The 15347-nt window shown below is 41.0% G+C and overlaps 1 protein-coding gene across 21 annotated transcripts in view; it reads left to right on the top strand.

Moving 5' to 3' along the window:
• Positions 1-257: 257 nt before the first annotated feature.
• The window catches only part of Cntln (centlein), a 254984-nt gene continuing 239894 nt past the window's right edge, over positions 258-15347 (top strand). For all 21 annotated transcript variants that reach the window (XM_087904885.1, XM_085686221.2, XM_085686220.2 and 18 more), the window contains exons 1-2: positions 258-617; positions 5347-5435. In XM_087904885.1, coding sequence (XP_087761011.1) covers positions 273-617; positions 5347-5435 — 434 coding nt within the window. In that variant the 5' untranslated portion in view covers positions 258-272. The remainder of the gene's footprint in view (positions 618-5346; positions 5436-15347) is intronic.

The raw sequence follows: 15347 nt of genomic DNA, 5'->3' as shown, positions 1-15347 counted from the left end.
AGGAGGGCGGGGAACCCAGGCGCTGCGGACTCGGGACTCAGACGGCACTAAGCAAAGCCCTCGCCGGTCGAGCATCATCCGGCCCGGCGCGCACGCGCAGCTCAGCCACCCGCGCCTGCAGCTCGTAGGCGGGAAGCCGGCTCGGAGCCGCGAGCGCGGGACGAGGCGGGAAACGCTGCGCGCATGCGCAGGCCGGCCGGCCGGGCTCCTCAGGATGGGGAAGGGAAGGTGGAGTTTTCAAGCGGGAACTTGACCCGTTAGGCGCCACGGCCATGGCGGCGCCCTCGCCGTCCTCCTCGCTGCCTCCGCCCCCGGGACGGCAATCGGGCCGTCGGTCCCCGCGCCCGGTGCATGGCGTGCACAGCGAGGCCTCGGGGCTGGCGGACGCCGCGAGGGAGGTCTTCGGGGCTAAAAGCGACTTAGTCTGGAGGGGCGAAGAAGGGACAGGGGGCCGGCGAGGGCCGGGCCTGGCCGGGGCCGCTGTCGCTCCAGTCGCCAGCGCGCCCCCGGGGTCCTGGCAGCCAGAGGGCCTCTCGGTAGTGGAGGCGAAGGCGACTCGGACGCAGCTGCTGGAGGAAGAGCTGAGCAGCCTAAAGGAGGAGCTGGCCCTGTGTCAGGTATCAGGACTGGCCGCCGGCCTTCCCGTCCACAGCCCGTGCCCACCACCGCTGCCCAGACGCTTGCTCGCGTTCCGGGTATCTAGGGAACCCTCCCGGGACGCGCCCTTCAGTCTCCATGCCGGACTTGCCCATCGCTTGGGCTGCAGGCTCTGCCCCTCTGCAGACCTCGGTTTCCTTTTGATAGATGCTCTCTCCAAGGGCGCCTTCCTCCAAGTCCAAGTTCCTGGTGGTGTCTAGTACCCAGTGCCCACGAGTGGAGCGCATTCATGAATTAAAATAAACAGGACCGTGTCACAAAAATAAATTTTCACCGATGAAGTAGCCCGCTTTTACACTTCAAACCCACACTTGCCCTTGTTCTTACATGGTTAAAGTTAAGTTCCAAACACAATCACAAGTTTTTAGAAAGCCATGGGACTAGGGAGTTCACACATAGAATGCTCCGTATTCATTTATTAACTTAGAATGAGCCCGTAGATCATGAGTGTGAAATGCTTTCACGTGAGCTTGGCAGAGGAAAGCAGTTGCTAAGTTAGTTGCACTCAAATTACTTTCCAGGTTAGTTTTAGGGTTTGTGTAAAGCAAAGTAAGCTCTCCTGTCCTTCAGTGCACTGGGGTTTGTTATTTTTATTCTGTTTTTTGGGGGGTTGCCGTCTTACTACCATTGGCTAAAATTTGACCTGAACCTTATATATATAGGATTAGGAAGTAGGATGCCATTCACTTTATTAACAGGTCTCTTTAAAAAACAAAATCACTATCTTTAAGAGACACTAATTAGGAACTGCCACAGTGTTTCAAGCAGTATTATCATCAGTTCAGGTTAGTAAAACCTTGTTCATTCCCTTACAGTATGCTCTGTTGGGTTCTCTCGTCCATTTTATAGGTCTTTGTGGTAAAAAACCAACAGAATCTTGTTTAACTTGAATATAGCTTTGTTAAATAGATTGGGGAACAACTATCTGCCCACCCCGTTTCATTTTCTCTCTCATTTTCTGTTCTCTGGCAAAAAAGCAAAGGGATAAACCAAAGATAGCAATGAACCGAAGTGTTTTGTCTAATGTAAACCTCACCCTAGGGTAATTTACAAATGTGTGTTCATGCGAAAGGCTTTTGTTAAAGTGACAGTTTAAGACGCTACCCACAATTTTACACTGTCCCTCTGCGCTCACATTTATATTCCTAAAAATGTGGCTTCTAGTGGGGCACTGCCTTTGTGATCTTGGGCAGACCTGGACTGTGAAATTATTGCACTACCTGAGGTAAATGTAAGAGATAGAAATGGTTCTAATTAGCTTGGGATGACAATTCTTGATACTTGATAATGCTAATACTGTTAGATGATCGGAGACATTACAGTAAATTCCAGAAATGAGGTTGACAGAATCCGTCATTACCAAGGTTGTAGCCAAACCAGATTCCTGCTCTTAGACTAGGGAAAAATAAATAATTAAACTCCTAGTTGTTTTGTAACTAAGTTAAACCTTTAGTTTTTTTTTTTAATGTGAATTCTTATTATTAACCCATAAATCACAGCACCTGGGATTATATAGTATCAAAATCTTAGAAATTGCAACCCAAAGTAAGAAATCCATTTTTTTTTATCTCAACTCCCTGGGACACGTGCGTTGTTCCCCCACCCCCAAGTTAGCAAGGACACCGCGTGCAATAGTGAGCATAATAAAGGCTGATTAAGTGTGAAGAAGTCTGTCTATTGTGCTTATTAAGGGGAGTAAGCTCTAAATGGAGCATTTTCATAGATCTTTTCAGATTTTCATGATGTTTTTATGCCTTATTTCATTTGTTTAGAGATTGCCTCCAGCCTATTATTTGCTCTTTTTTTTCTCGCATCTTTCAAGACTGCCTCCTCTTTATGACAGAATGCAGGACAGTTTTTGGATATGCACTTTCGATCCCCTTTGTAGACTAGCAGATCAAGCAAAATGATGTTGGGTTTATAAAGTTTGTGTGTCGGGGGTTGTTGTAGCAACCAACAGCATTTACTAAGTCAGTTTCAGATGAAAATTATTTAGGGCATTTAAGTAACAGACATATTTGTTCATTACCAAATTTAATGATAATTTTTTGAAGCATATGGAATTGGGAATCAGAACTAAGTTGTATTTTGTAACTACCATATATTTAGCTATGTTGAAGCCTTTTCCAGGTATTAAAAACAAAACGACTTGAGAACTCATCTTGTAGTTGGGTTCCTCACATAGTTAGGAGCTATATTCTAATAGAATAATGTTTTCGATTAATTACCACTGTGGGAGGGCCCGGACCCCTGTGGGTAGGGCCACCCCAGGCTGGTGTTCCTGGGGTTTATAGGAAAGCAGATTGAGCAAGCAAGCAAGCAGCATTCCTATACAGCCTCTGCTTCAGCTCTTGTCTCCAGATTCCTGTTCTGCTTGAACCCTTGCCTTGTTTTCTTTAGTGATGGACTGTGATTATACATGCAAGCCAACTAAATTATGTCCTCCCCAAATTTGCTTTTGGTTATTGTGTGTTTATCACAGCAATAGGAAGCAAACTAGTGAAACCGGGAGGATGACTTAGTGGTCACGAGTGCTGTTTGGTTCTCAGATCCCACAGTAGAAGGAAAGAACCAGCTCTCAAAAGTTGTCCTTCCCGTACACACACTGTGACACGAGTGTGTCCCATTCTCCCTACCCCAAAGAAGAAAAAATAAAAATAAATTAAAAGTGTAATGGGATAGAGGCTTAACAGACTTGGGGCTTAAGTTATAAATAGCCAGGGACAACTTCTTTTAAGGAGGTGATGCTTAAATAAAGCCTTGAATTAAGTTTGGGAATAATCTACATGAAGACCTGGATGATGGTATAGCCTGCCCAAAGCAGAGCGAGGAAGTCAGCCTAAGGATAGGGGAGCATGATAGGCATCTTTGTGAGATGCATATGAGATTAAATGACATGAAGTTTTAGAGTTTTGGTAGAGAGTTGGAATTATTTGTCCCATCTATGGGACTCCATTGGGGACTTTTGACCTGTGAGTCTAGGAGCCTCTTGTAGAGATATAAACGAGAGTTGGAATGGATTTGGTTTAGGGTGATAATGGGTGAAGCTGTTGAGAGTGGTTAGAATAAGGATATATTTTGAAGATAAGCCCTTCTGGTGTATAGAAAGTTTGGGGAAAAGAGATTCACTAAGACTGACTTCTCTCTACATTTTAGATGTTTGAATTAATAAGAAGATGATGATACATTTCTGACACGCAGAAGGGCAGGTTTGTGAGAAGGTTGTGGATCAAGAGTTTTATTTCAGGAAAGTTAAGTATAGGAAGTGCCTTTTAGGCATTCAGTTGGAGTTGCCAAGTAGGCAGTTGGCAATACAAGTCTGAAAGGTAAAGGAAATATAGAAAGGTTGGTTTGTAAAACTATGTCACTTATATAAGATCAAACAGGATATTAGCTCTTAACTTTGAGTGCATCTCAGAACTTTGAAGGAATTCTGATACTTGGACCATATTATCTAGGACCAGTTAATCTGAACCTCTAGGTCATTTTTTTTTTTTTAAAAAAAAAAACTTCTCAAAGTGATTTCTATTAACCAGAGTTAATAACTAACGTGTCCAGTAAGTCTGAAACTGTCCATTGGATTCGACAGGGTAGAAGAACATGGGAAATGCTAACATATTGGTATAGAGGGAAATTTATTTACCAGGTATAATCTTCTTTGGCAAGACATATGTTGGGAACTTCTGCTCCTTTTTAAAGTGCCTTGTGTTTTGATTGCTGCTTTCTAGGAAATCTTTGTATATTTGGATATAAGTATTTGATCAGATATGTCTTTTATAGATATTTTCTTTCAGTCGATGGTCTTCTTTTTGCCTTTTCAGTTTTAAATTTTTTTTTATTGATTCTTTGGCTCCTTCTAGATCTCTCTCTCTCTCTCTCTCTCTCTCTCTCTCTCTCTCTCTCAAAATTACACATTGAGTCCAATTTGTGTTGCCTGTATACTCCTGTGTGGGCCCATCCCACTTGAACATGGTTGACCTTCCAGAGGCCACAGACTTAAAGAAAATGTTCCCTCCTGGAGAAGCCATCAACTGTCCACAGTGTCTCAGACATGAGTAGGGGCTCCTTAGCCTATTTCCCCTGGGAAGGAAATCTTATTGAAAGATTGCAGAGTAAATGAGGTAGGAAAGTGGAGGCAGCTGGAGTAGTCAGTTTTCTCATGGGGTTTTGCCATCTGGGGAACTGGAAGACAACAGTAGAGGAAGGACAGCTTCCTCTTAGAGTAATTCTACATTGATTTTGGCATTTACATCACAAAATGTGGGTGGAGCACTGTCAGTATTGGAGAGTAGGCTATCAGTGTAAGGAATTTTTAAAATAAGATTTTCCTATCATACTTTTAGATAGTTTTTAAAGTTATTATTTTGTGTGTGTGTGTGCTTCTATATCTGTGTTTCATGTGTGTACAATGTTCAGGGAAGCAAAAAGAAGGCATGAGATTCCCTGGACTGCGGTTACACATGACTGTAAGCCTCCATGTAAATGCTGGGCATTGAACTATGTCCTCTGAGAAGCGACTAGTGCTCTTAACCACTGAACCATCTCCAGTGTCTTCCTGCTATACTTTTAAAGGGTTCATTGGTATAATTATAGAAGTAGCCGTTCATTTTTTTATATTTAAATTGAATATCATCTCTTACCAAGAAACAACATGCTTAAAAATTAAACTTTTATTTTTATTTCCTTAAGGCTGATAAAGAATTTGTATGGTCTTTGTGGAAACGTCTCCAGGCAGCAAATCCAGACCTCACTCAGACTGTCCGTTTAGTTGTGGAAAGGTGAGCTCTCTCTCAAGTTTTATTTTTATGAATCTTGGGTCTACTGAATTTTTTTCTTCAATATAAAGATTAAAACTGCCAATGCCCCAAAAAGATCAGTTTGATTTCCAGACGACTGTCATAATCACAACGTTGCAATTACTGAGTGTATAACTAGAAATGCCAAATTCTCCAAGTATGTATCAGTCCTTTCTCCCACTCACCTGTATGTGGTGTACATGTGTGAGACAGGGTCTCATGGAACACAGGCTGACAGCTATGAATTACCTTGAACTCCCGATCTTTCTCTCAAGTGCTGGATCTTGTTCATATTCTGCCATATGAACGCTTAGCAGATAAGTGAAACTGTGGCTTAGACACTAGGTATGCCACATTTCTGGGAGACATCTCTGCTATTTGATTTCTTACTCAACAGCTACCTGGATGGGGAATTCCCTATGCTGACTCAGTTTTCCGCATTACATCACGGCAGCGTGTTCTTGAAAACCTGAGATGACTTTGCCAGAGTAGAGGAAGTGTTCCAGAATAAGTTGAGAGTTTTCATTTATACTTCAGTATTGCCCTGCAGGGATGCTCAGCCATTTAACTGTAGATTATGGAGCCTCTCCATGGTCATTAGAAACACCGGAGTGCGGCTGCTACTCCTCATCACACATTTAGTATGCAGTAGTCCCCTGACGTTTAACACAGTGATTAACACACTCTCTTTCCTATTAAATGGATTTCATTATGTTTCCTAAATGAGAAGCTAAACATATGGATATCTTTTCATTTCCTCATTTCTTTGCTGGAATCACACTCATATAGCTTCAGTATCATTTTTGATGACTGCAACTGTATTCTTCTTTGGGGGTCTCTAGACCTGTGATCATTCTAACAACACCTGCTTTACCCCCCTCATTAAAATCTGTGATCCATGACAGACTGTGACGACCTTTACCATCCTTGATAGTTGTAGACTCCTAAAATATCTTATTTGTCTTTTTACTCATGTTGCTTGCATGTCTGATTTATAAATCACACTTCTCTTTTGATGATCAGACTTCCCTTTGTTGAAGCTCCCTGGTTGCTTTTCCAGTGTGCTGAAAATTAATGTTTTCTGTTTCTATTTTTTATTTAAAGCAGAATAGCCTTCTAGAAAAGTTCTGGCTGTTGCACGGACATTTCTGTGATTTTGTTCTTTATCCTTCTTTCTTTTTTCTGTTTTATTATTTTTTATTAAAAATTTCCACCTCTTTCCCTCCTCCCATTTCCCTCCCACTCTCCTCCCCCTCCCTCTCCAGTCCTAAGAGAAGTCAGGGTTCCCTGCCCTGTGGGAAGTCCAAGGCCCTCCCCTCTCAATCCAGGTCTAGGAAGGTGTGCATCCAAACAGACTAGGCTCCCAAAAAGCCAGTACATGCAGTAGAATCAAAACCCAGTCAGCCTGCATTGTCAGCCACATTCAGAGAGTCTGGTTTCATCACATGCTCGTTCAGTCCCAGTTCAGCTGGCCTTGGTGAGCTCCCATTAGATCAATCCCACCGTCTCAGTGGGTGGATGCATCCATCACGGTCCTGACTTCCTTACTCATCTTCTCCCTCCTTCTGCTCTTCATCTGGACCTTGGGAGCTCAATCCAGTGCTCCAATGTGGGTCTCTGTCTCTATCTCCATCCATCGCCGGATGAAGGTTCTATGGTGATATTCAAGATATTCATCAGTGTGACTATGGGAGAAGGCCAGTTCAGGCACCCTTTCCTTTGCCGCCCAAGGACCTAGTGGGGGACATTCCCTTGGACACCTGGGGAACCCCTCTAGAGCCAAGTATCTTGCCAACCCTCAAATGGCTCCCTTAATGAAGATATCTTCTTCCCTGCTCCCATATCCACCCTTCCTCCATTTCAACCATCCCACTCCCCCAAGCTCTCCCCAATCCTCCCCTTCTCCCTTCTCTTTCCCCGTCTCCCCTTCCACCATCCCACACGCACCCCTGTGCTTCCAACTTTTGCCCAGCGATCTTGTCTACTTCCAATTTCTATGAGGATAAATATGTTTTTCCTTGGGTTCACCTTACTACTTAGGTTGTCGAGGATCACGAACTATAGGCTCAATGTACTTGTTTATGGCTAGAATCCACTAATGAGTGAGTACATACCATAATTATCTTTTGGATCTGGGTTATCTCACTCAGTAAAGTGTTTTCTATTTCCATCCATTTGCATGTAAAAAGAGACGTCATTGTTTTTTACTGCTGAGTAGAACTCTAATGTGTATATGTGCCACACCTTCTTTATCCCTTCTTCCATTGAGGGGCACCTAAGTTGTTTCCGGGTTCTGGTTATTACAAATATGTACAACTATGCTATGGACATGGTTGAACAAATGCTTTTGTAGTATGATTGGGCAACTCTTGGGTATATTCCCAAGAGTGGAATTGCTGGATCCTGAGGTAGGTTGATTCCCATTTTCCTGAGAAACTGCCACACTGATTTCCAAAGTGGTTGCACAAGTTTGCATTCCCACCAACAATGTATGAGTGTTCCCCTTATTTCACATCCTATCCAGCATAGGTTATCATTGGTGTTTTTGATTTTAGCCATTCTGACAGGTGTAAGATGGTATCTCAAAGTTGTTTTGATTTGCCTTTCCATGATTGCTAAGGAAGTAGAACATGACCTTAAGTGTCTTTTGGCCATTTGAATTTCTTTTGTTGAGAACTCTCTGTTCAGTTCAGTACCCCATTTTTTAATTGAGTTATTCAGAATTTTAATGTCTCGTTTCTTGACTTCTTTATATATTTTGGAGATCAGGCCTTTGTCTGATGTGGGGTTGGTGAAGATTTTCTCCCATTCAGTAGGCTGTCTTTTTGTCTTAATGACAGTGTCTTTTGCTTTGCAGAAGCTTCTCAGTTTCAGAAGGTCCCATTTTTTCATTATTGCTCTTATTGTCTGTGCTACTGGGGTTATACATAGGAAATGGTCTCCTGTGCCCATGTGTTGGAGACTACTTCCCACTTTCTCTTCCATCAGGTTCAGTGTGGTTGGATTTATATTGAGGTCTTTAATCTATTTGAACTTGAGTTTTGTGCATGGTGATAGATATGGATCTACTTTCATTCTTCTACAGGTTGACATCCAGTTATGCTAGCACCATTTGTTAAAGATTCTTTCTTTCTTCCATTGTATAATTTTAGCTCCCTTGTCAAAAATCAGGTGTTCATAGGTTTGTGGGTTAATATCCGGGTTTTCGATTTGATTCCATCTCTGTTTTGGTGCTAATATCAAGCTGTTTTCATTACTGTAGCTCTGTTATAGAGTTTGAAGTCAGGGATGGTAATGCCTCCAGAAGTATTTTTATTGTATAGGATTGTTTTGACTACCCTGGGTTTTTTGTTTTTCCATATAAAGTTGATTATTGTTCTCTTAAGGTCTGTGAAGAATTTTGTTGGGATTTTGATGGGGATTGCATTGAGTCTATAGATTGCTTTTGGTAGAATTGCCATTTTTACTATGTTGATCTTACCAATCCAAGAGCAAGGGAGATATTTCCATTTTCTGGTGTCCTCTTCAATTTCTTTCTTCAAAGACTTAAAGTTCTTGTCAAATAGATCTTTCACTTTCTTGATTAGAGTTACACCAAGATACTTTATGAATTTGTGGCTATCGTGAAAGGTGATATTTCTCTGATTTCCCTCTCTTCTTCTTTGTTCTTTGTGTATAGGAGGGCTACTGATTTTTTTGGAGTTGATCTTGTATCCTACCACATTACTGAAGGTGTTTATCAGCTGTAAGAGTTCTTTGTTAGAGTTTTTGGGGTAGCATATGTACACCATAATATCATCTGCAAATAGCGAAAGTTTGACTTCTTCCTTTCCAGTTTGAATCCCCTTGATCTCCTTATTGATGTAGGTGGGTCTTCTGTATTTCTGTTGCATTCATTGGTTAATTCATAAAGAAACTTCTTGGCCTGATAGGTCAGAACATAGGTGGGTGGAGTAGACAGAACAGAATGCTGGGAAGAAGGCAATGAGGCAGTTGCCATGACTCTCCTCTCCGAGACAGAGGCAAGTTAGGATCTTTCCCGGTAAGCCACCACCTCATGGTGCTACACAGATTACTAAATATGGGTTAAAGCAAGATGTGAGAATTAGCCAATACGAGGCTGAAACTAATGGGCCAGGCAGTGTTTAAATGAATACAGTTTGTGTGTTGTTATTTCTGGGTGTAAAGCTAGCCATGCGGGAGCCAGGCAGGAACGCAGCCCGCCACTCCTTCTATACCTTATGCTGTCTTATTGCTATTGCTAGAACTTCAAGCACTATATTGAAGAGGTATGGAGAGAGTGCACAGCCTTGTCTTGTTCCTGATTTTAGTGGAATGGCTTTAAGTTTCTCTCTATTTAATTTGATGTTAGCTGTTGGCTTGCTGTATATTGTTTTTATTATATTTATGTATGAACCTTGTATCCCTAATCTCTCGAAGACCTTTATCATAAAGGGGTGTTGAATTTTGTCAAATGCTTTTTCAGCATCCAATGAAATGATCATATGGCTTTTTTCTTTTGGTTTATTTATATGATGGATTACATTGTTAGATTTTTGTATATGGTACTTATTTAAAAAATGTCCATTTCTTTTACATTTTCCAATTTTGTGGCAGACAGCCTTTTGTAGTAAGATCTAATGATTCTCTGAATTTCCTCTGTGTCTGTGGTTATTTCCCCCTTTCATTTCTGATCTTGTTAGTTTGCGTGTTCTCTCTCTGCCGTTTGATTAGTTCAGATAGGGGTTTGTCAATCTTGTTGATGTTCTCCAAGAACCAGCTTTTTGTTTCATTGATTCTTTGGGTTATTTTCTGTGTTTCTATTTTGTTGATTTCAGCCCTCAGTTGATTATTTCCAGTCTTCTACTCCTCCTGGGCGAGTCTGCTTCTTTTTTTTTTTTCTAGAGCTTTCAGGTGTGCTGTTAAGTCTGTAATGTGAGCTTTCTCTGTTTTCTTTATGTGGGCACTTAGTGCTATGAATTTTCCTCTTAGCACTGCTTTCATAGTGTCCCATATGTTTGAGTATGTTGTGTATTTATTTTTATTAAATTCAAGGAAGACTTTAATTTCTTTATTCATTTCTTCCTTGACCCAGGGGTGGTTCAGAAGTTGACTGTTCAGTTTCCATGAGTTTGTAAGCTTTCTGGGGGTAGAATTGTTGTTGAATTCTAACTTTATTCCATGGTGATCTGACAGTACACAAGTGGTTACTACAATTTTTTTTTGTCTGTGGATGTTTGCTTTGTTACCGATTATGTGATCAAATTTTGAGACGGTTCCATGAGATGCTGAGAATAAGGTATATTCTTTTCTGTTTGGGTGAAATGTTCTATAGATGTCTGTTAAGTCCATTTGGTTCATTACATCTGTTAGTTCTCTTATTTCTCTTTTAAGTTTCTGTCTGTTTTACCTGTCCATTGGTGAGAGAGGAGTGTTGAAATCTCCTACTATTAAGAGTATGGGGTTTGATGTGTGCTGTGAGTTCTAGTAATGTTTCTTATACATATGTGGGTGCTTTTATATTAGGGGCATAGATATTCAGGATTGAGACTTCCTCCTGATGAGTTATTCTTGTTATGAATATAAATTGTCCTTCTCCATCTCTTCTGATTGATTTTAGTTTGAAATCAATTTTGTTAGGTATTAGTATAACCACACCCACTTGTTTCTTAGGTCCATTTGATTGGAAAACCATTTTCCAACCCTTTACTTTGAGGTAGTGTCTGTCTTTGAGGTTGAGGTGTGTTTCTTGTAAACAGCAGAATGTTGGATCCTGTTTTTGTATCCATTATCTTAACCTTTGCCTTTTTATTGGTGAATTGAGTCCGTTGATATTAAGTGATACTAATGACCAGTGGTTGTTTACTCCGGTTATTATTTTTTTTGGTGGTATTGTTTGTGTTTTTCCCTTCTTTGAGTTGTGCTGGTGGAGTGTTGACAGATGCCTGAGTTATTATGGGTGTTGTTGGCTTCCTTGGTTTGTGGTTTTCCTTCTAGTACTTTCTGCTGGGTTTGTGGCTACATATTGTTTAAATCTGCTTTTGTTCTGGAATATCTTGTTTTCTCCATCGATGGTGAATGCAAGCTTTGCTGGGTATAGTAGTCTGGGATTGCATCCATGGTCTCTTAGTGTCTGCAGCACATCTATCCAAGACCTTCTGGTTTTCAAGGTTTCCATTGAGAAGTCAGGTGTAATTCTGTTAGGTTTCCCTTTATATGTTACCTGACCTTTTTCCTTTGCAGCTCTTAATATTCTTTCTTTATTCTGTATGTTTTGTGTTTCTATTATTATATGGTGCTGTTATGGTTTTTTTTTTGATCCAGTCTATTTGGTGTTCTCTATGCTTCTTGTACCTTCATAGGAATATCCTTTTTATCCTTCTTTAAGTTGGGAAAGTTTTCTTCTATAATTTTATTGAATATATTTTCTGTGCCTTTGAGCTGTAATTCTTCTCCTTCCTCTACCTCTGTTATTCTTAGGTTTGGTCTTTTCATGGTGTTCCAGATTTCCTGGATGTTTTGTGATAAGAATTTGTTGGATTTGTTGTTTTCTTTAATCAATGAGTTTATTTCCTCTTTAGTATCTTCAGCGTCTGCGATTCTTCTATCTCTTGTATTCTGTTGGTTTTACTTGTCTCTGTTGTTCCTGTTTGTTTAACCAGATTTTCCATATCCAACCTTCCCTCGATTTGTGTTTTCTTCATTACCTCCATTTCATTTTTCAAGTCCTAAACTGTTTCCATTACCTGTTTGATTGCTTTTTCTTGGCTTTCTTGGGTATCTTTGAGAGATTTATTCATTTCTTCTACCTTTTTGTTTGTCTTCTCCATTTCTTTAAAGAAGTTTTTCACATGCTGTTTAAGGACCTCTAATATTGTCATAATGTTACGTTTAATAACGATTTCTTCTGGAATAGGGTGTTCACATCTTCTTGTTGCGTGATCACTGGATTCTGGTGTCGTCATGTTGTTTTTCAGGTTATTGGAGGAATTCTTGTATTGGCGCCTGCCCATCTCTTCCTTCAAATGCAGCCAGGAGAGTCTTGGCGTCTTGGTCCAATCTTTGCTTTCACTGACTGTGTACTTGGGGAATTTTCTTGATCTGGCCTCTCTTAGGGCCCTTTGGCACTGGAGCTGGCCATGCTGGTGGATCTAAGGGCCCTGCAGATGGAAAGGAGTGCCCTCTGGCTGGATCTCCTTACTGCAGGAGCAGGGTCTGTTCCTGGGCCAAGGACCTCACAGACAATAGGGAAAGCTTGGAGGAGACAGGGTCATGTGGAACAAAAAAGCCCCTGCAGCAGGAGCTGGAGGGTCCCTGTGATCCATTCTGTATGGTCTGCCTCAGGCAAGCACACACTCACCCCTCTGGATGGATCTCCTCAGCACAGGAACAAGGACTCCTGGTGGGCCAAGAACCCCTGCTGACAAAAGGGTGAACTTGGGGGGAGGGCAGGGTCTTGTGGAATAAAGAAGCCCCTGCAGGAGGAGCTGGTGGTGCCCTGTACTCCCTTCTGGGGACCTTCACTCTGGACTTTTATCCTTCTTAATAATGCCTTCCAACTTAACTAGCATTAATTTTTGTGTGCCTTTTGGTTGAGCAAAAGGGAATAGTAAAATTTCCATTTTATACTTTTAATATACTAATATTTATATTTATAGAAGAATATATATTTATAAGTCCATATAGTTTATAAATAAATATATATTGGAGCTGTGTACTCAAACTCAAGACCGTTATGTTCTTAGTAGTGTACAATAAGAATTGGAGAGATTATTGCTTTATAGCTGGAAATGTAGTATTGTAACATGAGGGCTGGCTTGTTGGGGTTTCTATCCCGCCCGGTACCCCACATCCGGCAATTCCCAAAGAAAATCTCATGGAGTCTACATTAGGTTATAAGCTGATTGGCTCATTAGCTCAGGTTTCTTGTTAACTCTTATAGCTTATATTAACCCATTATTCTCATCTATGTTAGCCACATGGCTTGGTACCTTTTTCAGCGGAGCAGCTTACATGTTTCCTCTTCGGTGGTCTGCGCAGGAATGCCTGAGGGAGCTTCTGCTTCCAGAATACTCCCAGTCTCTTTGCTCCACCCCTACTTCCTGTCTGGCTTTCCTGCCTATACTGCCTGCCTGGCCAATCAGCGTTTTATTAAAATATAATTGACAGAATACAGACAATTCTCCCACACCGTACTATATATAATTTGTGTATAAGTAAGTTTTCTAGAGGAACAGAACTAACAGAATGAATGCATATTATTAAAGGATTTATTAGATTGGTTTACACAATATGGACTTGGTAATCCAGCAATATTTACACACTAGGGAGACTAAGAACCTGGTAGCTTTTCAGTCAAGGAGGCTGGATGCCTCCGTATCCCAGTGTGTTGCTGAAGGCCTAGATGATTCCTGGAAGATTTCTGGTCATCCATATTGGAAGGCCAAAGATGTTAGCTTCCAGTATCAGTGTAAAATGGCCGGTGTCACAGCAGCAACAGATTGGCTGCACTGATCAGCAAGGAGTAAAGATGAACAGACAAAAGCAGAAGTGCGCATGTGACCTCTTTATATCTGGGTTGCCACTAGGGGTAAGGTCTCTACTGACTTAACCCTTTCTGGAAATACCCTCACAGTCTTGCCCAAAACCTTGTCTCTCAGTCAACTCAAGATCAAGTCAGGTTGATAAATATGATGGCAAATCTTGTTTGTCAGTCTGGCTGAATCTGGAACTGGGCATGCTTTGCAGTATTTCTAGATCATATTATTTGAAGTGGGAAGACTCCTTTAAGTGTGGGTGGCATCTTTTGGTAAAATCCTGAATGAAAGGACATGAAGGAAGAAAAGGTTTGCTTTTGCCTACTTGCATTCACGATTGCTGGCACATTAATGACTCTGTATCTGCTACTGCTGATTCCTTTGCCATTTTGGGTTTTCAACATGTACTGAACAGTAGAAGTTCTCTAGGAATCCTCTAGTCCTTTGGTACATACTGGAACTGCGAACAGTCCAGCCTCATGGACTGAGCAAATACTGTTTTCTCAGCTTCTCTGGTGTGCTACAGATGGTCTTGGACTACTAAGATCACACTTTGTAAATAAATCTAGTAAATCTTCATTTAATATGCACATATCTATCACTTCTGCTCTTTCAGAGAACCCTGACTAATACAGCAACCAAGACTAACATCACTCAACATATACTTGAACATCACTTGAAATGTTCTTCTTATAGATAGACATACATACTGTACCAAGTCTCTGGGGCTGGATCCTGGAATCTTTCTAAAGATAAACTATTCAGACAATTCTGATGTTGGAGGTCATAGATCACACTACAAAATACCTTAAATTTTGAGTTGATTTTTAAAATTGGAAACCTATTAGTGTACTTTCTAATGTCATGACTGTGCAGATATTTTCTAGGTGGTATATTTACATTCATTTACAAGTGCAAACTCTGCCACTCAACCTGGATCTTTCAAAAAGGAATGTTAAAGTCACAAATTGTGCTGTTTTGGTATGATGGTGTCTTGGTTTTCCTGGGCAATGTTCCCCACAGCTCTGGAATACATAGTTGTCCTTCTCTGGGCTTTTTATTATCCAGTATCGTTACTGGTGGTGGTTGGGGCCTAGGTTTGGCATTTCTAGGTTCTTCATCTCTCATTGAATAAACACTCTCACAAATTTGTGAGATAAACAAGATAATTTTATTTGTAACTAAGTGATAGTAGAGATTATAAAGGGATTTGCTATCAAGATTGATAGAAGACCCCACAAGTCAGAGTATTCTTAGGGGTCCCAGGGGAATTTAGAAGAATGAAGTGAGGGAAGTTCCTTAGCTTGAATGATAAATTAGGTCATATTTTCATTTTTTCCTACTGTTCATGTCCCTT

Source organism: Myodes glareolus, chromosome 3, assembly GCF_982192425.1.
Source record: "Myodes glareolus chromosome 3, mMyoGla1.1, whole genome shotgun sequence".
NCBI classification, from domain to species: domain Eukaryota; kingdom Metazoa; phylum Chordata; class Mammalia; order Rodentia; family Cricetidae; genus Myodes; species Myodes glareolus.
The sequence above is the reverse complement of the archived record's forward strand: the minus strand, read 5'-3'. Positions and strand labels throughout refer to the sequence as shown.